Source organism: Girardinichthys multiradiatus, chromosome 22, assembly GCF_021462225.1.
Source record: "Girardinichthys multiradiatus isolate DD_20200921_A chromosome 22, DD_fGirMul_XY1, whole genome shotgun sequence".
Taxonomy (NCBI): domain Eukaryota; kingdom Metazoa; phylum Chordata; class Actinopteri; order Cyprinodontiformes; family Goodeidae; genus Girardinichthys; species Girardinichthys multiradiatus.
This window is the reverse complement of record NC_061814.1, coordinates 33,589,829-33,611,520: the sequence shown is the minus strand read 5'-3', so window position 1 is coordinate 33,611,520 and position 21,692 is coordinate 33,589,829. Positions and strand designations below refer to the sequence as shown.

At 38.8% G+C, this 21,692-nt stretch overlaps 1 protein-coding gene across 1 annotated transcript in view; it reads left to right on the top strand.

Moving 5' to 3' along the window:
• Nucleotides 1–21,692, top strand: part of LOC124858679 (SLX4 interacting protein) — a 57,455-nt gene that overhangs the window by 29,787 nt on the left and 5,976 nt on the right. Inside the window, 2 exon segments of the mRNA XM_047350815.1 lie at nt 7,519–7,587; nt 12,305–12,393. Coding sequence (XP_047206771.1) covers nt 7,519–7,587; nt 12,305–12,393 — 158 coding nt within the window.

Below are 21,692 nucleotides of genomic sequence, written 5' to 3'. Positions count from 1 at the left end.
TTCAAGTCATTGCAGTTAAATATGGTAGTGTTATAAAACATTTGTTTAAAAAAATTGAACTCACTTAGATTTTTTTTTTAAATCCTAATCTCTACTTTTTTCTTGAAAACTTTGTCATGCAAAGGATTTCACTGATGTATTGGGTTTCAGAAGAGTTGCTGTGGTCCTATGACTACAAAACAGTAGAAGGCCAAATCATGAACTGTGCTTGACAGCCGTGAAGGTTATGGTTGTTTGGGTGGATGGGTTTTTCTTTTTAGCTAACACAGTACTGTACCCTATGGCCCAACATTTGCACTCTTCGTTGTTGCAGAAGTAACGTGGTTTGTTCACATGTAACTTTTAAAAGCAAATGCATGCTTTTTAGTTTGTTTTCTTCCACTTAGTAATATGTTTAAATTCAGCCGTTTATCTAGTCATTTTCTGCTTAAAAGAGGGATAAACATTATTTTAAATAATCCACAGATATTTATGTATAATAATATAAATGTATAATTTTTTTACTTTCATTATATAGATCCTAACCTTTATTCCACTTGAGGTTTACCAAGAAGAAAGTTGGAACTGGATCTACGAATGACATTAGTTCCACTTGCAAGTTGTGTGTATTTTTGCATTTTATGCAATCGCAGCACTTTTTCAGATTGTACAGTATTACAAGTGAAACGGCTTTGATAAAATACAAACTGTAATAATAACAATTGAATTTGTTTCTGCTCCTGATGCACACAACACCGAAAATGGACTATGAGGTCAGCATTTGTAAGAAACCCCCAACTATGCAAATGGGAATTCAGACTTCAGGGAGCACAGCATAGATTTAAACAATTTTAACTTTCGAGTACAAATGCATCAACATGCTGACTGGACCCAGCAGAGACTTTCATGCATCTCCCACGAGATATTGGCTGGTAACTGGATTTAAATCCTTTGTTTCCGTTAATGCACCGTATTTGAGCGATACCAGATTGCTAACATCAGTGTTCATCTGTGTACAAGTTAACTAACTAAAGTATCGGTAAGGTGTTTAAAATTTAAGCCAAAGGATCTAAGAAGCTATTCAAAAGGAAAAGGTATTTTCTATGACATGTAAAGACATGTACAATGTTTGTTCAGACTGCATGAGAGCAACTGTTTCAACATTTAACAGGAAGGCTTAACTTAGTACAGTTTAATCCTTTTAAATATAAGGGGAATAGAAAACAATACAAATAAAACAAAAAAGAAGGGACATGTTCAAACAAATTCTTATAAACATATAAGTTTAAAAAATAAAGCAATTTTATTGGTAGTAAATAATAAATGTTCTTTAACTGGGACCTCACAGCAATATCCTGTCCAAACTCTAATATAGTTTTAATTTATAACTTGCTCTGTATTGGAGTTAAGCCACAACTCTGCCAAAACAACTGAAACCGAGGCCAGTTGCATTACAACCCTGAATAAACTCTATAAAAATAAATTATAACTTGCATGTCTGCGGCTAAAACCCAACAGGCACAAACATGAATAATCTGCTATCAAAACCCAGTACCCAACGTTTGACTGCATGTAATCTCTGCTGCTCATTATAAACATAATGGTCTGAATTTAAAACCGAATAAAATGCATCCAAACATGTAAAATTACAACTTGCTGCCAATTCATGCTGATGTGGTACACACCCAATATTGCAAAGTTGTGCTGTAGATAATAAGTGCTGCAATTACACACACGGATTCTGGGTGATAAAACAGTTTGTAGAATGACTCATGTAAATCCCTAACTTCAGCAAACACAGTTATTTGGCTGCTTGCCATGCTTCAAAGCAGGGGATTGTAATCCAATGCTACTAATGTTGGAGCATTTAGATTTTTTTTTCAGCTGAATAAATAATTCTGTCTGTCAGACATTAGTCAGCCTGGATTAGATAGCTTAACTAATCTAATTTAAGAAATGGCTGAATAACAATGGATATAATCACAAACCTGGGAAAGAAGATGTTTTTGTCTCATTATAAACTCGGACATGGACAATTTGGATGCTGGCTCTTGTGAGACGAGTAAAAGCTTTAAAATAAATTCAAGTTTTATTACAGTGAGAGCTTTTCCATTGAGTACATTTATTTAGTTTGGAACAATTATTGGCACCCCTCATAATCCATTTGAAATAAATGTAAGTAATCGGTTTTTATTTAAAACTTTACTTTAGAGTTTCTAGTAACTTCTTGGCATCTTGTTTCCTAGAGGTATAAATGGCATGACACAGAGCCCCATTTCTTTGAGCCACTGGTCACTCTCCTGAATGAGGATCGAGTTGATCTTGCCGTTATGTACAGTGAGCTGGAAGGTTTAAGGGGAAGTGACAAATAAAATCACCAAGGCTCACCGTTCGAGTCACCAAGTCTACATAATAACAATGATAACTACTCTTATGCCAGAAAAAGCCTTTGTTGTCCTACCATCACAAATGTAAACTTGTGGAGTTTGCTTAACTTTACAGGAACTTAAACGGATATCAAGTGCTTTGGTTGGATGAAGGTTTAAACTTTTCTGCTAAAAGCATTCCAGGTAGGTCTGATGTGAAACAAAGGATGATTCCATGGAAAAGAACCACATGTCCACTGTAAAGTATGATGGAGTGTCTGTGATGCTGTGGGCCTGTTTCCCTTCCAAATACCCTGGGAACGTTATTAGGGCGTGGCATGATGAACTAAATTAAATCTAGTGGACAAGGTATTTATCTGAAAGATATGGCCAAAAATAAACACAGAAATGGTTCACCAGACACAAAATCAGCCCCCTTCCATGGCCATTTCAGTCCCCAGACCTAAATCCTGTAGAAAACCGGTGGGCTGAGCTGAGGGAAAGACCGTAAAAGACAACTCAGGATTCTAGATGATGTAGTGAGATTGTGCCAGGAGGAATGGTCAAAGATCCCTCTCTCTGTATGCTTCAACATGTGAAATAATAAAAAACAACTTATGCTTCCCTACTGGCAAAAACTTTATATTATTGATGAGTATTGCAATGATAATATTGATTTACAATTAAGCCACAATTTACTTTCTGCTGTCTTTGTTTTCCCATCATCACAAAGTCTACAACACCGTCCCTGAGCTTTCTGATAGCAGTGGCTAAGGTCTATATCAGATTAGTGCATGGAGGGCAGTGAAAGTCAATTCAAATGGCCAAATATATTATTGGATGGCAGAGTTTTAATGTGTGGCACCAGAAATATTATAGCCTCTGTGATTGCGATATTACGATTCAATATATTGTGTTTCTATAGGACAAAGCATTAACAACAGGGGTGCCAATAATTGTGCCACCTGTGATTTTTGTTAAAAAAGATTAAAGTACATAAATTAAATGTAGAATTTTTATATTATACTACTGCCATAAAAGATTAATTTATTTGACTTTTTTACATCTTTACTAGGGTGTGCCAACACAACTGTGTAGTAGGTTATGGAAGGGATGGGAAAAGATGTAACTTGTTTTTACAAAGCAACTCCTGTAGTGTAATATAAATTAAATATGAGATATCTTTAGACTTTTTTTTCTATCACTGCATTCACAAAGAGATCAGAGCTGATCCCTCTCCCAGTTTAAACCCGTAGCAATTTTGTGTCTCTGTAAACTGCTCCTCATTGTTCTAAGACACCTTCCTTTTAGAAAAGACTAATTAAATGGTGTGAATGGTGTCCATCAGTCACAGAGAAATGTCTACGACCTCTCCTTCAAATTTGTTTCTGTGCCAGCGAGGTTTGTATTGTCCGCTGTTTGTGTCAAGTGCTCTTACAGACTCAATCTGTAGGGCATATTTGTCTGAGTTGTAAGCCAACTTTGGGTGGAGACTTTTTCAAATTATTCCATGTCTTTAAAAAAATGCATGGATGTTTGCCTTTGCCTGTGTTGTTGCGGAGAGGCAAAAAAAAATAAATAAATAACCCTCCGCTTTTAATTTATTTATTTAAGTGTCAGTGTTTTTTCAGAAAGGAGCACAGCCTTGTTTTGGGCTTGACGCTAGTCATAGTGCATATTTGACATTATCCAGGGACTTTTTGAAAGATTCTGGAGTGCAAAAGGTCAGGATTTTCTCAAACTATGGAGGACATGTAATCCTTTAATTGAAGGCAAAATAACAAAAATCCTCCCCTTCACTCTGTAGTTTGAAAATAAAGAAACAAAAATCATAAAGTGAACCATTAGAGATGTAGTGGCAGAGTTAAAGTGTTTAGTTTGTCGAGGTGGAAAGGGTACCAGGAGGGTGCCAAAGGGTAAGCAACCTCCATCAGCTTCCCAGCGCTGAGAAGCAAAGAACAACTGAATGGCATGTCAGCTAGACCTTTACTTTTAGTCAACAAATTCCTGCCAGATTAGGTAACAGGCCACAGTTTCTGCCCAGCACATCTTAAACACTGGGACAAACATTCCTGAGTGGAGACTTGACCCATGACTTCTGTGCTTCTTCCAAACCTAAATGTCATTAAAATTAATGATTTGTTTTCTATAATAAATACCCTTTCAGTGTCTTGCAAAAGTATTCCCAACCCTCTAAGTTTCACACATGTTATCACATTACAGTTGTAGACCTTAGAAAGTAGCACATATTTGTGAAATTGAATGCAAATCTGAAATATTTCATAAACTCACCTTTTGCTAGAACTACAGTTTCAAGTCTTTCAGGGTATGTTCTTACCAGCTTGGCACACCTAGGCACTGAGATTTCTGCCCATTCTGCTTTGCTAAATAGCTATAGCTATGTTAGAATGGTGAGTAACTCTTTGAACATGAATCCTAATGTCTTGCTACAGGTATAGGTGTGGGCTTGGACTAGACCATTCTAAAACATGAATATGCTTTGAATTAAACCATTTCATTGTATCTCTTGCTGTTTGTTTATGGAGTTAAATTTGTCTCAATATTATTCAATCAAACAAAAAACTAATCTCAATCAAAAAAATAATATTCAATCAAAAAAAACTAATCTCAATCAAAAAATATTAAGTTGTGATCAAAACTTTCAGAGTTGTAACGATTTTTTTTTTTTAAATGGAATATTTTATTTCTGGGAGAAAAAAAATTGTTTGATAAAACTTTTTCTGATTAAAATGACTCATTTTTTTCTCACGAAGAGAAAAAAGTTATTTGCAAAACATAAACTTTTATTTGCGCAGGTCAAAAATCTTTGGTTACAAGTCTCGCTTTTTTGGTTTTGACGCTCTCTGTTTTTGGTTGAACTCAACGAATTTTGAGTTCTGGAAACATGAACATCCTGGGCGGGGCCTAAAGACGAACGATGTAAGACGTTTCCCTATTGGTTAGCGCTGACTAAAGCAGCAGACTCTGATCCCCTGCATCTCTGAACTTCTGCTCGAACTGCAGGGCTTGCAGCGTCGCTTCAGCGAGGAGACATCAACTGTACAGAAGAAAACTGCGGTCAAGTGAGCCGAAAGTCAGAAATACGCGGTGACGTCAGCCGACACTAGCTCTCTCTTAAAGATTAGCGTCGGGCATACAAGGTGCATTACGGTAATGGAGCAGAAAGGACCCCGATCCTGGCAACGGTTGAGAAAATAAGAGGAAAACAGAAAAGTAACCTACAGAACATTTATATTAATTACATTTTTACAACTTTCACATTCATGTTTTATGTAAAAGAATAAATATTTTATATTTTACTGTACAGTTTTGGAGAAATATCTTGTCAAAATACCTCAAAATGCTCAACCATTATATGCATTTGTCCCACTTTCAGGAATTTATTTCTCCAAAACCATGAGAGGTGACAACACAATCTCTTCAGATTATATTAGAGGGTCATCTATATTATAACCAGAATTAGTATTTCATAATTTTACTGTAAAGGTTTGGAGAAATACACAACTACCCCAAGTGTAGTATAAAACAGAGTCCATATTTCTCCAAAACTGTACAGTAAAATATAAAATATTTATTCTTTTACATAAAACATGAATGTGAAAGTTGTAAAAATGTAATTAATATAAATGTTCTGTGGGTTACTTTTGTGTTTTCCTTTTATTTTCTCAACCGTTGCCAGGATCAGCGTCCTTTCTGCTCCATTACCGTAATGCACCTTGTATGCGTGACGCTAATCTTTAAGAGAGAGCTGGTGTCGGCTGACGTCACCGCGTATTTCTGACTGTCGGCTCACTTGACCGCAGTTTTCTTCTACAGTTGATGTCTCCTCGCTGAAGCGACGTTGCAGGCCCTGCAGTTCGAGCAGAAGTTCAGAGATGCAAGGGATCAGAGTCTGCTGCTTTAGTCAGCGCTAACCAATAGGGAAACGTCTTACATCGTTCGTTTTTAGGCCCCGCCCAGGATGTTCATGTTTCCAGAACTCAAAATTTGTTGAGTTCAACCAAAAACAGAGAGCGTCAAAACCAAAAAAGCGAGACTCGTAACCAAAGATTTTTGACCTGCGCAAATAAAAGTTTATGCTTTGCAGATAACTTTTTTCTCTTTGTGAGAAAAAATTAGTAATTTTAATCAAAAAAAGTTTTATTAAACAATTTTTTTTCTCCCCGAAATAAAATATTCCATAAAAATAAAAAAAATCGTTACAACTCTGAAAGTTTTGATCACAACTTAATATTTTTTGAGTGAGATTAGTTTTTTTTGATTGAATATTATTTTTTTGATTGAGATTAGTTTTTTGTTTGATTGAATAATACTGAGACAAATTTAACTCCATATCTGTTTAGGGTTTTTGCCTTGTTCAAAGGTAATCCTCGATCTCAATCTCAAGTCTTTTACAGCCTCCAACATGTTTTCCTCCATAATTGTCTTGCATTTACCTCCATCTATCTTCCTGTGAACTCTGACCAACTTTCCAGTCCCTGCTAAAGAAGGAATATATTACTAATAGTTTTCTCCCACCGGAGCTGTGAATCTTTGCTGCTCCTCTAGAGTTACCATGGGTTTCCTGGCTTTTTGGTTTGTCCACTCTGCCAGTTTAGGTGGACATCTATGTCTTGGTTGCTTTGTAGTTGTGCCATGGTCTTTCTATTTTTGGGTGCTGAATTGAACAGATCTCTGTGAGAAATCAGAGTTTAGAATGCTGTTTGAAACCCGACTCTGCTTTAAACGTCTCCACAGTGTCTTTAACAAACCTCTGAGGCCTTCATTAAACAGGTGTGTTTATGCTGAGATTAATTTACTATTAGTGGCAAAAGATTTTTTTCAGACGTTGGACAGTGCCCTTGTAAAAAAAAAAAGACAAACAAAAAAAAAACCAATTTTGAATACTATGTATTTTCTTTCAACTTGATAATTGTTTGCTTCTTTGTTTTGATCGATCAGATACAGTAAAATCCCAGTAAAATACGTTAGGGTTTGTGGTTGGAATTTGACATAATGCGAAACGGTTCAAGAATTATAAGTACTTTTACGGGGCAAGGTCAATCTATTTATCAACCACTTTGTTTAGAAAATATTTCTGCACAGTAAACCTTCGTAGAATCCTGCTGAAGTGGCAGTTTAAATACTAATTGTCCCTCTGTACTTTTCATAGGGGAAAACTTCAACCTTGTGGCCAATTTCCTGAGGCAGCACTCCAAGCTCAGATGTGTCGTTGAGCAGGGTATGTGACCTACATGTTTTTGTGGACCCCGTCTCGTTTAAAACTATCAGAAATAGATTGTCTCAATGTCTCACTTTCAGCCAAATTTCCCACAGAAAGAGCAAGTCATCTGCGGCTTGCATGTTGATTTTTCTCTCCATCACTTGTTTTTATGTCTTGTCCCTACCTGCTTAGGGTGTTGTTGAGAACAGGCTGCTGTTAAATAGCCCCCTTGAGATGCCACTGGTGGTGGGAGAGAGAGAGGACCTTTGCAACAGTTTATGGAGGGCAGTGGGAATCTATCTTCACGGCCCATCTAGTGCCTGTGACCCTTGGTCACCTTTTCATGGGACCAACATGGTTCTCTTCCTGTCAGTAAAGTTAATATCTGCTCCCTCAGGACAGAGGCCTGGATGTTAGGGCAGCGGTGAACTGCTGCAAAGGAGAAATAATGATTTCTTTCAGCAGGTCCGTTACACATCAAATTAGGCCTGGTCCTCCTAGGTCAAAGGTTGTGAAATTTAGTCTGTTGAGTTTACTATACCCTCATATGTGGTTATATAGAATTTAATTAGTTTTAAGTTGCGCTGGTGAAAAGTTCCTATGATTATAATTACCACTCCGAATTTTTGATCCCAACTGAAAGATTTTGTTAGGCAGGTTTTTGTTGGACGTTTCATGTCCAACATGAAAAGTCCAAAAAGGATATGAGAAATTTTTGAAATTGAGGAATTTGGAGGTAGTCCTCCTTCATAATTCTATAAATTTTTCTCAGTGCATCAGTACCTCTAGAAAAGCAGCCCCACAGCATGATACTAACACCACCCTGCCTAATATTTGGTGCAAAGTTCTTGAGTTTGAAAACCTCACTTAAACTAATCCAAACACATTTGTTGTTATTGTGGCTAAATAGCTCAATGTTTTCCTCATATGACCACAAAACCTTCTCCAGAAGGCATTTGGCTTGTCCATGTGGGCAACTGCAAATTCTAAGTAATCCTAAAGATGACCCTGTTGAAGCAGAAGACTTATTTCTTGGTTGGCGCTCACTATTTCAATGATGATTGTAAAAGTTACTTTTCTGTGGGCGGTGACATTGGTGTTCCTGCAGTTTCCTATTCATGGGAGGCCTGAGCTTGGGTGGTTGCTGGGTTTCTCTGAACATCAAAACCAATTTAGTTTCATCTGAGCTCGACAATTTAGGTCAGATGCTTGAAAGTTTGATGGGATGGGGTGTTCCAAAAGGACGATTATCCCAAAAACACATCAAAACTAGTTTTGGGATTGACAAAGTTTCTTGAATCTTTCTCTCCCAAAGCCATGACCTCAGTCCTGTTGAAAATGTGTTCACTATTCTCTAGAGCTGCAAACCTTCTCTACTAATTCTACAAGAATGAACCCAGAAGCCTAATGATGGTTACAAAATATGTGTGACAGAGTTGCAGATCTCTAATAGACGGTGATCCATTGGGGGTATATGCATATATCTGAGTCTGCAAGTATTGTAATGTAATTGTGGATTATAGAAAATCCACAATTCATTTAAACTTGTGCATACTGATTTTGAAATTCAGTAAATGTTTTTGTTGCATGATCAGCTCAAAATAAACGATAATAATAAATATTTCATTAAGTTCCCAAAATTCATGACATGTATAAGTTTATGTATTCTTTTCATTGCTTGAAAAAAAATATATTAGGTAAACTGGGCTGTATTTTAGATCTTCTCTGTTTTCTTACTGTTTTTTTTTTACTGAAATATGTCTCAAGTTTAAGGTAGAATTGGGTGTTCAAGTTTAAGGTAATGAAACGAGGATGCAAAGCAGCAGTGTTTCAAAGCATCCAGCTCAACATGGAACCCTATTGTAATGATTGTTTTTTGATTAAAATCATAAAGCAGTCTGAACAGGAACCTTTCCCTAGAATTTATACGCAGCATGCCCGAAAGGATCAGTCATTCATAAGCAAGGATGAGGCGAGGTTCACCACTTTGTGAACAGCTGAGTAAGTAGTCCAGCAGTTCAAGAACGTTTCCCAATGTACAATTCCAAGGAATTTAGGGAGTTCATCATCTACAGTCCATAATATCAGCAAGTAATTCAGAGAATCTGGAGAAATCTCTGCATGTAAGCGTCAAGGCTGAAATCCAACATTGAATGCTCGTGACCTTCGACCCCTCCGGAGGCACTGCATTAAAGACCGACATCATTCTGTAACAGATATTACCACATGGGCTCAGGAGGGGGGATCACACATATACAGGTCCTTCTCAAAATATTAGCATATTGTGATAAAGTTCATTATTTTCCATAATGTCATGATGAAAATTTAACATTCATATATTTTAGATTCATTGCACACTAACTGAAATATTTCAAGTCTTTTATTGTCTTAATACGGATGATTTTGGCATACAGCTCATGAAAACCCAAAATTCCTATCTCACAAAATTAGCATATCATTAAAAGGGTCTCTAAACGAGCTATGAACCTAATCATCTGAATCAACGAGTTAACTCTAAACACCTGCAAAAGATTCCTGAGGCCTTTAAAACTCCCAGCCTGGTTCATCACTCAAAACCCCAATCATGGGTAAGACTGCCGACCTGACTGCTGTCCAGAAGGCCACTATTGACACCCTCAAGCAAGAGGGTAAGACACAGAAAGAAATTTCTGAACGAATAGGCTGTTCCCAGAGTGCTGTATCAAGGCACCTCAGTGGGAAGTCTGTGGGAAGGAAAAAGTGTGGCAGAAAACGCTGCACAACGAGAAGAGGTGACCGGACCCTGAGGAAGATTGTGGAGAAGGGCCGATTCCAGACCTTGGGGGACCTGCGGAAGCAGTGTACTGAGTCTGGAGTAGAAACATCCAGAGCCACCGTGCACAGGCGTGTGCAGGAAATGGGCTACAGGTGCCGCATTCCCCAGGTCAAGCCACTTTTGAACCAGAAATGGCGGCAGAAGCGCCTGACCTGGGCTACAGAGAAGCAGCACTGGACTGTTGCTCAGTGGTCCAAAGTACTTTTTTCGGATGAAAGCAAATTCTGCATGTCATTCGGAAATCAAGGTGCCAGAGTCTGGAGGAAGACTGGGGAGAAGGAAATGCCAAAATGCCAGAAGTCCAGTGTCAAGTACCCACAGTCAGTGATGGTCTGGGGTGCCGTGTCAGCTGCTGGTGTTGGTCCACTGTGTTTTATCAAGGGCAGGGTCAATGCAGCTAGCTATCAGGAGATTTTGGAGCACTTCATGCTTCCATCTGCTGAAAAGCTTTATGGAGATGAAGATTTCATTTTTCAGCACGACCTGGCACCTGCTCACAGTGCCAAAACCACTGGTAAATGGTTTACTGACCATGGTATCACTGTGCTCAATTGGCCTGCCAACTCTCCTGACCTGAACCCCATAGAGAATCTGTGGGATATTGTGAAGAGAACGTTGAGAGACTCAAGACCCAACACTCTGGATGAGCTAAAGGCCGCTATCGAAGCATCCTGGGCCTCCATAAGACCTCAGCAGTGCCACAAGCTGATTGCCTCCATGCCACGCCGCATTGAAGCAGTCATTTCTGCCAAAGGATTCCCGACCAAGTATTGAGTGCATAACTGTACATGATTATTTGAAGGTTGACGTTTTTTGTGTTAAAAACACTTTTCTTTTATTGGTCGGATGAAATATGCTAATTTTGTGAGATAGGAATTTTGGGTTTTCATGAGCTGTATGCCAAAATCATCCGTATTAAGAGAATAAAGACCTGAAATATTTCAGTTAGTGTGCAATGAATCTAAAATATATGAATGTTAAATGTTCATCATTATATTATGGAAAATAATGAACTTTATCACAATATGCTAATATTTTGAGAAGGACCTGTAATTCAGAGCTGGAAATTGTGCCCGGGTCCTACTTTGGACTTCTGCCCTAAAACGAAACCTCTTCAAAATGGTCTTGAATGGCCGAAGTGCATGTGGACCTAAAATGACAATATAACTTTATTGATATTCTGCAAATGACGGTCTGCCTTGAAGTCTGTTACTCTTGTTTTTCAGAAGTTTGTAATTTAGAATAATGTTTTTATCTCCTGAAATCTTCAGTCTTAAATCAGCGTACCATACGGTGAGGTCTGCACAATATTAGAAAAAAGGAAATTTCATCAAAGGTGATGAGAGACCGTCCAACTGGCCTAATGCATTATGGCACCTGAAATATTACACACTATGCAGTGTTTTGTGATTGTGGGATAGAAAGTAAGAAGAGTATGAGCTACGTAGCCCCGGACTAACGGGTAGCAGGCAAATTAAATCAAACAGGAAAGTTAAGGAATATTCTCTTATTTGTTCAAATCATTAGTTTTCCATTAACTTTGCTGTCATCAAAATTGTTTACTTGAAGGAAGAATCTAGCTTAGGTTTTACATTAATCTAGCGTTGCATATTTTTTTTATTTATAGTTAAAAATTATATAACATATATATAACAAGATAATTTGTTTTTGAAGTGGAAATATTTCAGTTTAACTGTAAGTTTACTCCAAAGCCCATAGTTAATGTAAAAATGTCAGCTATTTCTATGTTGTTTACTCTGCTCATAAAGTTCTGGATATATATTTAGACTCCCATTGTGTGATGGATAGTTTGCAGGAATTGTGGTGGAAGCTTAAATTAACGTCTAGCCTGACATGAACTGATAATTAGAGGTAAGCCCACATTATTAAGATCTGTGCCGTTTCCCTGCCTGCTTTCAGATTTGCGTTTGTTTCCTGAGCGATATGTCGTGTGTGTGAGCTGCCCAGAAGATGCCTTGGTCCACCATGGAAACCTGAGCCTGGCCGTGGTGAGTGCTGTTTATACTCCTCTATTTCCCCTTCCAGTTGCTTGGCCAAAAGGTTCAGAATTGGTCTATGTGTTATAGGGTTTCATTGCCAACGTGTGCTTTCCCTTTTATGTGTAGTGGTCTGCTCTACTAGAGGATGAGGTGTTTAAACTCTACTGGAGCATCTTGTAGACTTGGAGAACAAAATACTTAAAGATTTGTGTCAAAATCTTCAGGGTCCACTTTTTTGAAGTTGTTGGGTCTAACCTGCCAAGCTCTAATATTTAGCTTTAATTCCGTTTTATATACGTTTGTGATACTATGAAAGAAATGTATCAAGCTTTTCTGTGCTTTCAAGTTATTTTTGGCACTAAAGGCAGCACTAATATTTTCAGGAAGTCTTCATGTTTCAAAAAATGTAAAGTATTGATACTACATATAGTGCCTTGCAAAAGTATTCATACTTATTGAACGGCCACAAACTTTAATGTTTTGGGGGGAATTTTAAGGGATAGACCAAAACAAAGTAGTGTATTACTGTGAATTTAAAGGAAAGCTGTTGCAAATAAAAATCTAAAGAGGTGTGCCGTGTGTTCGTTTATCCTTTTGAGGCACTATGTTGTAGAACCACCTCTTGCTGCAATTACAGCTGTAGGTGTTTTAAAGCCGGGCCTCTATCAGTTTAAAACAGAATTTTTGCCAATCCCATTTTTGTAAAATAAGACAAATGTTTACAAAAATATACACATTGTTGTTGTTGTTTGAATTGATGCTGATATACAACGTGAGTGATGAAAACTCAAGTCCAATTCCTTGTTTTTGCACATATACTTGCTAATAAAGTGGATGCTGATTCTGATTAGGATTCTAAGTCAAACTCTGTCAGATTGGATGAAGAGTGTCTATCTAAATTTTGCCACTCAGTTTGATTCAGGTCAGGACTTTGACTGGGCCATTCTAAGACTGAAACGCTTTGATCTCAATCAACTTAATGTAATTCTGCCTGTATGTTCAGGGCTGTTGTCCTGCTAGAAGGTGAACCTCTACCCCAGTCTTAAGGGTTTTGCAGCCTCTGGCAAGTTTTCTTCCAGGGATGCCCTGTAATTAATTACAATCACCTTCGCTGCAGGAATGGTGTGTTCAGGGTGAATTCCAATGTAATTTTACCACCCCACATAGTGTTTAAAGTACACCCTTGATGTGTCCTTTACATAACTTGTGGCTAAATGCAAACAGGACCTGTTGGGGCTTTTTTTCTTGCCACTCTTTCATAAAGGCCAGATGTGTGGAGTTTATGACTACTTGTTGTCATTTTAGTAATTATTTCCACCTGCAGCTCCTCCAGAGTTGCCATGACATCTTTATTCCTCTGCTGTTTAAATGCTTGGCCTATCAGTTTTGTGGATGGCCATTCTTTGGTAGGTTCACAGTTGTATCAAACTCCTTTCATTTTCAGGTGATGGATAGAGCGGGCGTCAGTAAGATGTTCAAAGCTTGAGATTTGGTTTTATAACCTAAGCCAGCTTTAAACTTCTCTACAACTTTCTCCCTGACATTTCTGCCGTTTCCTTGGTCTTCGTGATGCTGTTTGTTCTCTAATGTTCCCTAACAAACCTCTGAAGTCTTCACAGAACAACTGTTGACTCTATTTACTAGTTGGGTAACTTCTTAAGGCAGTTCACTCTGGATTTGTTTAGGGGTATCAGAGTAAATATGAATTCTTGCTACACTTTGTAAGATTTTAATTTGTAATTTTAATTTGAAAACCATGAATCATTTTCTCTGCCCTTAATAATTATGCACAACTTTGCGTTGGTATCCCACACAAAATCGCATTTAGTGTTTTTAAGTTTGTGGTTGTAATGTGATGAAATGAGGAAAACTGTAAGGGGTGTGAATACTTTTGTAAGGTACTGTAACTCTGACAGATTAAAACAACTAAACAAGCCCTCTTCATCTTTCCCCTTGTACAGTAGTGGTATTTTAACAGAGATTAAGTTACATTGATTCTGCAGTGAAAATGCTCTGTCACTGTGTTTTTCCTTTTTAATATAATCCACCATTCTTTGGTCAGTGTATGTTTGATCCTGAAAACCCCCCTGAGTATTTTGGGAACTGGCAGTGGAGCCTCTCACCTTGGCACAGATATCTCACCCCCATCACATCCCATGATAAGTGACCTGCTATTTTTCTGAGGGATTTTTATTTAGATTTTCTTTTTTTTTTTAATACCTCAGCCCTTTCCGCAGTTTGACTTCCAATGAAAGCAGCGATTGTAATGTTTTTGTCAAGCTACGGAGTCCTCAACGAAAAGTTCAGATTGTGTAACCGATTTTCCAGTTCAAGGAGACGTTGCTGTCGATTGCGTTTTTCTGCTCAGGATGTGGTGCTCTGGGATCGTACAGTGCAAGCAGAGGGAATTGGAGGGTGGGAGTCTTGTGGTGGGGCTCTCACTAGCTCAGCCTCGAGCCCTGTTTGTGAGGGAAAGTTACTAGACAGAGAGGCACAAGGATTTTCACATGACAAAAGGAATAATCTGATCCCCTCTTTTGCTCTATTCTTAGCTTGAAATGAACGTCAAAAATCAGAATGCGCTTGTAAGCTATAATAATGTTACTGTCTAAAATGAATGTGGTCTTTGGAGTTCCTTTTAGACTTAATCTCATTTTTAAGATTAATCTGACAACGTTTGACAGCATTTACATGCGAGGCTTAAAAAAAAAGTTACCACATTTGCGTGTGTTTAGAGAAGTTTCAGGTTTGTCAGGATTCAGTTTGTGTGGCACGTGGAAGAAGAACTGTAAGTACAGTGGAAATTTAGACAAATGAGAACATTTTATAAGGTCAGAGGAGCAGGGCTGTGAGAGAGCTGAGGTAACATCATGGCATCCATTGTGGATACTATTCAAGTTGTTTAGTGTGGAGTCCTTGCCTCTTACTGGAGAAAGTAGCATGTTTCTTTGTCGGCTGTGAGTCGGTCCAGACTAGATGCTCAAATTTAATAATTGCCATTTGATAAAAAGAAGATGTACTAGACTTAGGGCATTTTATTAAAATTTTTACCTGTTAAGTGCAACAAGGAGTACCTTTCTGCATGTTGTTTTATTTCAAGATTTACTTTATTGAACTTTCTTCAGCCATAAAAACCAAACTATAATACCAGACATGCTCTGTAAAAGCAGAGTAAAATATTTTAAGTATTAAAAGCACCAGTGTTTGAAATAGGACCAGATCAGCCCTTTAAAATATTTTAAGTATTAAAAGCACCAGTATTAAAACTGGATAAGGAATTATTCTGCACTTTCCATTTTTATCCTTTTCTACTGCATGATTAAAGTAAAAAATGTTCTAGCTCCAAATTGGAAAAATATACAGGAAGGAGACACAAAGCCAGATGTCCAAGAGGTAAAAAGGGAAAGTTTCTCACTAGCTCAAACTCCAATATGGCCACCACTGGTTTAAACAATCTAATATCTGCAGGAATAAGTTTTATCTACAACACAAATTAAAATGCTGAGCCATTTCTGCACTTCAATCTATTAACCCTCATTTTCGGGACACGTTTCCTTCTTTACTATTAAACAAAGCCCCTACCACTCTCCAGGAGCTTTAGCACCTTAGTCACTAAATACATACATCCAATGAGGGCATTAAGAGAAGTTAAAGTCCACCCAACTGGCCAAATATGTTACAGATATGCAGAGCTTTAACGAGTTAACCTTAAACAACACACAAACAACCAAGCACACACTCATTCATACACCTAAGGGCAATTTAGAGTGACCAATTAACCTAACAGGTATGTCTTTGGACTGTGGAAGGAAGCCGGAGTACCCGGTGAGAACCCACGCATGCACGGGGAGAACATGCAAACTCCATGCAGAAAGACCCCCGGTCGGGAATTGAACCCAGGACCTTCTTGCTGCAAGGCAACAGTGCTACCAACTGCGCCACCGTGCAGCCACTGCTCCCAGACGTGTTGCATGAAATCCGTTAGTCCTACATTAATGAGGGTGACATTTTCTGAATCGCAAAAGAGCATCCTACATTTTGATACCTAATTTGTGCCAGTAGATTGAAAATTGAGCAAGTGAGGAGAGTTTTTTCGTACTTTCTCAGGTTATTCAACAACCTAGAGCGTACACTCTACCAACTGACGAATTCCGCCATAGGATTACATTATAAAATCAAAAACGTCAAAAATCTTGCCTAAAATTTGAATCGCAATTGTAGAAGAACCGTAATAGATATCAAAAAGCTGAATCATCTGAAGATAGCTTAATGTCTTGTGAACATTTTAAAAGTTGAATGGTGTTTCTAGCTGAAAGTATGCAGAAGTAGTAACCTGTTAAAGAGCACAACGTTTTAGCTGAATTTTGCGGAATTTTTAAAATTTTCCATTCATTTCAATGGGCCAAAAATAGGCACAAAAAGCTGAATATTTTAAAAAGTATAAAAAGTATTAATACCAAAGTCAAAGCCGTAATGTCCTAAATGAGCTGAACATTTTAAAAGTTGAATGGCTGAAATAGCACAAAGTATGAAGGAGGAGATAGGTGCCAAAAAAAGTGTTAGATATACATAATAATAAAGAAAAACAGGATCTCTATAGCCTTCAGCATTCACACAATTATTGTTCTCAAAGAGAAACTGGAATTGACTAAATTCTGTATTGATACTTTAGAGGTTTACAAAACCAGAGATCGGGAATTGGCCACAAAACTCTGATCTGTTTATCTTTTCCTGATGCCATGTTGCTCTACTTAAAGCTGCAGTAGGGAGTTCTGAGAAAACTGTGGACTTAGCCTGAAAATTTGAACAAGCACACCTTACAGGCTAAAGGCCTCCCACCACAGCTCCTTCCCCACGGCGGAGCCTGCCATGATTGGACAGGCTAATCTGCAGGATCGCCAATGACGGCGGATAAACAGCTATGGCACATTGACTGGTATGGACGAAACATCAACCATATGCTTTACATTGACTATGGACTGCCCATACTTTGACTACAAACTTGGTCCTCAAATCAGTAGCACAGTGCCATTAGGACAGCAGCAGCACACCAGCAATCTTGAGCTTGAACGTCGTTGTGCGGGGTAGAGATATAAGCAGCATGTACATGAGCAGGATTGACAGTGCTAAGATATTCCTCCTGGCTGTGATTGGTTGTTTCTGACTGGGAGCGATGTATTTCTGCAAATGGCAGCAAGACCACTGGGAAGAGCGAGAGGAGCTTGATAACTTCACAGATTATCTGTCTCATATTATACTGTCAGGACACAGTTTTAACAAATATGTAAAAAATGTAAATTTTTCAGAAGTTATCTACTGCAGCTTTAATATCAAATTTCCACTTCTCTTCACTCTCCAACCTTTACATTGATGACAATTGATCATCTCACCGCTTTACCAGTTTAATCTGTGTGGCTTCTTTCATGCAGACAGCTGCCTTTTTGTTTAGTACATGATTGGATGTCGGCTCTAAATCGGTAACTCTGGACTCTGTCAGCAGTTCTTGAGTTGTCATATGCAGCCACTCTTGTTTAATAGATAGAAACCAATGGTTTGTCAGGAACGGTTGAACTATCCAAATGCTTTGGTTTCAGCGCAGCGATGCATTTAAAGCTGTGAGAGAGATGTCTGGAGTTTAGTGAAGTCAGTCTTGACATGTATATTAGCCAGATGCACTCAGTCTGTTATGACCTAAAAACCTTTAAACAACTGTGGCTCAGAAAAGGTTGAAGCTTTCAGACTGCTTTATTTTGCAGAAGACAGTGGAAGGCAAACAAGAGGCGTTGTGTGTGACCAGATTTTATTTGTTCTTCTTTTTTTCTTGACATTTCAAAATTTTAAATCCCTCATGAAAAGTTGCTTTTGAGTCAGAGCCCGCAGTGAGCAGGGCAGTATGGGAAGGAAAGAGCTTGTTTAGGATTTTCGTTGTTGTTTTGTAGTCAGTCAAAGAGTGGGCAGCTGAGGTGAGTGGCGTGCTGCGCCGCAGAAGTTTGGATCAAAGGGAGCACAGATGTGTTTCCAGACCCCCACCCCCCCCGTCCTCTTCTGAGCGCTGGACAGGCCTTTGTGTTTATTCATAACCTCAGCACGGCTCTGTTCCTCACAGCTCCCAACAGCTAGCTGCGGCCGTTTCCCCAAATGTCCAGGATCTACCGAATCCCATCTAGGTCAAATACACGGGTGGGATCTCTTACAATACACGATCAAGTCCCTTTGATTCCTCTCGGTCTTTTGATGTTTGCTCTGATTTGTCAAACTGCAAACAGTTAACAGCTCATCTTAATCCTTCCCCTTGGGTGGATCCATAAGCTTTAGTCATTCTTGGAGCATAAGATCTGTCCTCTGTTTTACACAAGTCTGTGCCCATGCATGTTTGTTGTCTTTGTTGTAGGGAAGATGTGGTGAGCTCAGACAAACATGGCATGCTTTTCTTTATGGGAGAAGGGTGGGTGTAGGATGATTGGTGGAACGTGTGGAATAAATTTTTGAACATCTCGGCAGGAGGTATTTCTGCCCGGAAAGTTGGTGTTTTTGTTTCTTTGTGCCAGTTTGAAGGTTTTATAAACGTGGCTTTCTCGTGGAAAGAATAACTCAGTATTTAGATGCTTTGAGGGACTCAGGCATTTCATGTTGACATGAGTTATTATCTCGTGAAAAACGATGAGTGAGTAATTGGATTTACGGGATAAAATCTGACTGGCTTTTTCTGTGTTAGGCGAGATGTAAAGATTTCGGGTAATCCAAGAACAAGCACCCTTGTTTCCACTATTTTACTGCAGATGAGAGATGATGGTTGCTCCCCATGCTGACATTGTTTTTGACTTATTATGATGTATTTTCTTTAGGTTTTTCAGGTTCCAACCAAATTTGCAACGTCCGTATGCTTGGCTGAAAAAGTTAGTCTTTTATAAGTCGCTTGTCTGTTTGCATTAAGTAGGAATCAAACATAACTGTGCCTTTAATCAACATCCATAATCTGTAAATGGCCTGCACTTGTATAGCGCTTTATCAAGTCCGAGGACTCCAAAGCACTTTACACTACAATCAGTCATCCACCCATTCACACACTGACAGTGGTAGTCTACATTGGTGCCACAGCTGTCCTGGGGCAGACTGACAGAAGTGGAGCTGCCATACAATCGATGCCACCAGGCCCTCTGCGTCTTGCTTAAGGACACAACAACTGAGATGGACGGAGCAGGGGACGAACCGCAGCCACCTGGGCCAAAGCCACCCCAACTTTCAAAATTTTGGCAGTTACACATTTTCGTGTTATTGTATTCCAGAAATCTGCCCCCTAGAGGAAGCAAGAGGAAAGCCATTGTTAAAAAAAAGCCATAAGAAAGTCCTGTTTGCAGTTTTCCATAAACCATGTAGGAGTAGCACAAATGTAGGAAAGTGCTCTGCTCTGAAGAGACCAAGATTCAACTTTTTCGACCTACATGCAAACTGACATCAGCCTGAACACACCATCTCCACCTTAAAACATGGTGGTGGCAGTGTCATGCTGTGGGGAGGTTTTCTTGTGCAGGGTAGGAGATGCTTAGATAGTAGAAAACACTGGTGAATCCCAGAAGGAAACCTACAAAAAACCTGGGTGGGTTTTTACCTTTCAGCAGCCAGAGCCAAAGCTACATTCTTTATATCATAACATATTCGTGTGTTAGAATGGACCAGTGAAAGTCCAGAGCTAAAGGCTCCTGTATAGTTGGGCGTACTGTAAGCAGCCCATACTCTGTGCACACTGTCCGCAGAGGTTTGAGGTTTCACAATTGAGCATACCAATTTCCTACATTTGTGGTGACAAATTCCTCGAGCAGGAAGAGCTAATTTGCCTTGTAGCTTTAAAAAAAACAAAAAGAAAGAAGGTGCAACATAAGATATTAAACATTTCGGGACTGGCGTATTTGCTGGTGTACAGTTTCCTTTGCATTAGTAAAGTACATGAAATCCTATCATGTATCTGGTTTTAGGGTTTCTGCATAGAGTTTGCATGTTCTCCCCTGGGTTTTCTCTTGACACTCCTCTTCCCACCACAGTTCCAAGTCATTGATGTTTGGTTAATTGGTCTCTCTAAATTGCCTTTAGGTATGAGTGCATGTTTGTTTGTCCAGTGTCCCTCTGTTTAATCCGTGAGAAATGTTTCCGAATATCAAGAAAAATGTACATCACTGCAGCAGTGGAGTGTTTTTGATCAGAGGCCATTTTACCGTATCACTGCAATACTTCAAGTGCGGCTGCATTACAAGATAACCAACATAATCCCACTTGTCCCCGCTCCCTGTCTGTATTCCTGTCTTATCTGAGGTGACTGAGGAGAAACCGATGTTTTATGGAGTATCTGCTTGGTTATCTTTTTGAAGTTGCTTCCAGGAGCCATTAAGAGCTAGGTCAAGCTATAAGAACGTGTACCAGCATCCATTAAACCAAATAATTCATCCTCTCTGCTCTCACTGCCCTTTTGCCAGGCTTATCTTTACAAACTGACATCCAGATGTGCTGCCTTGTTGCAGCTGCACTGGTGGAGCTATGTTGCTTTGTGGGCTTCGGGGAGGGAGGGCATTTTCGGTCGACTCCGCTAAACTCCACATGCACAAGTCACAGGGAGCATTACATTTTTTGTTTTGGTACAGAGGACAGCTCACTGGCTGGCCATGGGCATTGACACTTCTTTGGACTTGTAGAAGCAGCACTGGACATTTTTGCTTGCCGTCACTCTTTTTATTTATGGGACTATCCAGCTATTTACAGCATTAAGCTGGACTGATTTCCACAAAACACAGTTTTATCCACAAGGCTTGTGATAAATACAATGTTGTTTATGCATAGTTTTCTCTTTTTTCAGTCTTTACGGGCCTGTTCTTTTTTTTAATCCTTTGTACTTGCACGATAAACCCTTAAACACCCGTGTAAAAAACGACTCCCTTAGTTTCTTTTAAATTGTTTTTCTTTTGAATGAAAACTAATAAACGTTGTTCCTTAGAAAAGGAAGTACACCCCAAGCTTTGGCTGCCATGGCGGGTTTGGTTCAAAAAATTTAAGTAAATATGTTGATATTCAGTTTTTTCTGGACTTTGTTCTGGATGTTTGACAACTAATGAGACTACTTTCCAGAAACTGCTAAAAAAAGAACGTAAAAAAAAGTTATTCACACTTCTTGAATTTTTCTCCACTTTCTCACATTTTTCTCACAGCTACAAAGATGTACATACCTGGTATTTCATGTAGCTAATTTAAAGTACTGATCATTTGTGAGTTATTTTATGGGGGAAAAACCTTAAAAGTGTGGCATACATTTGTAATTTGTC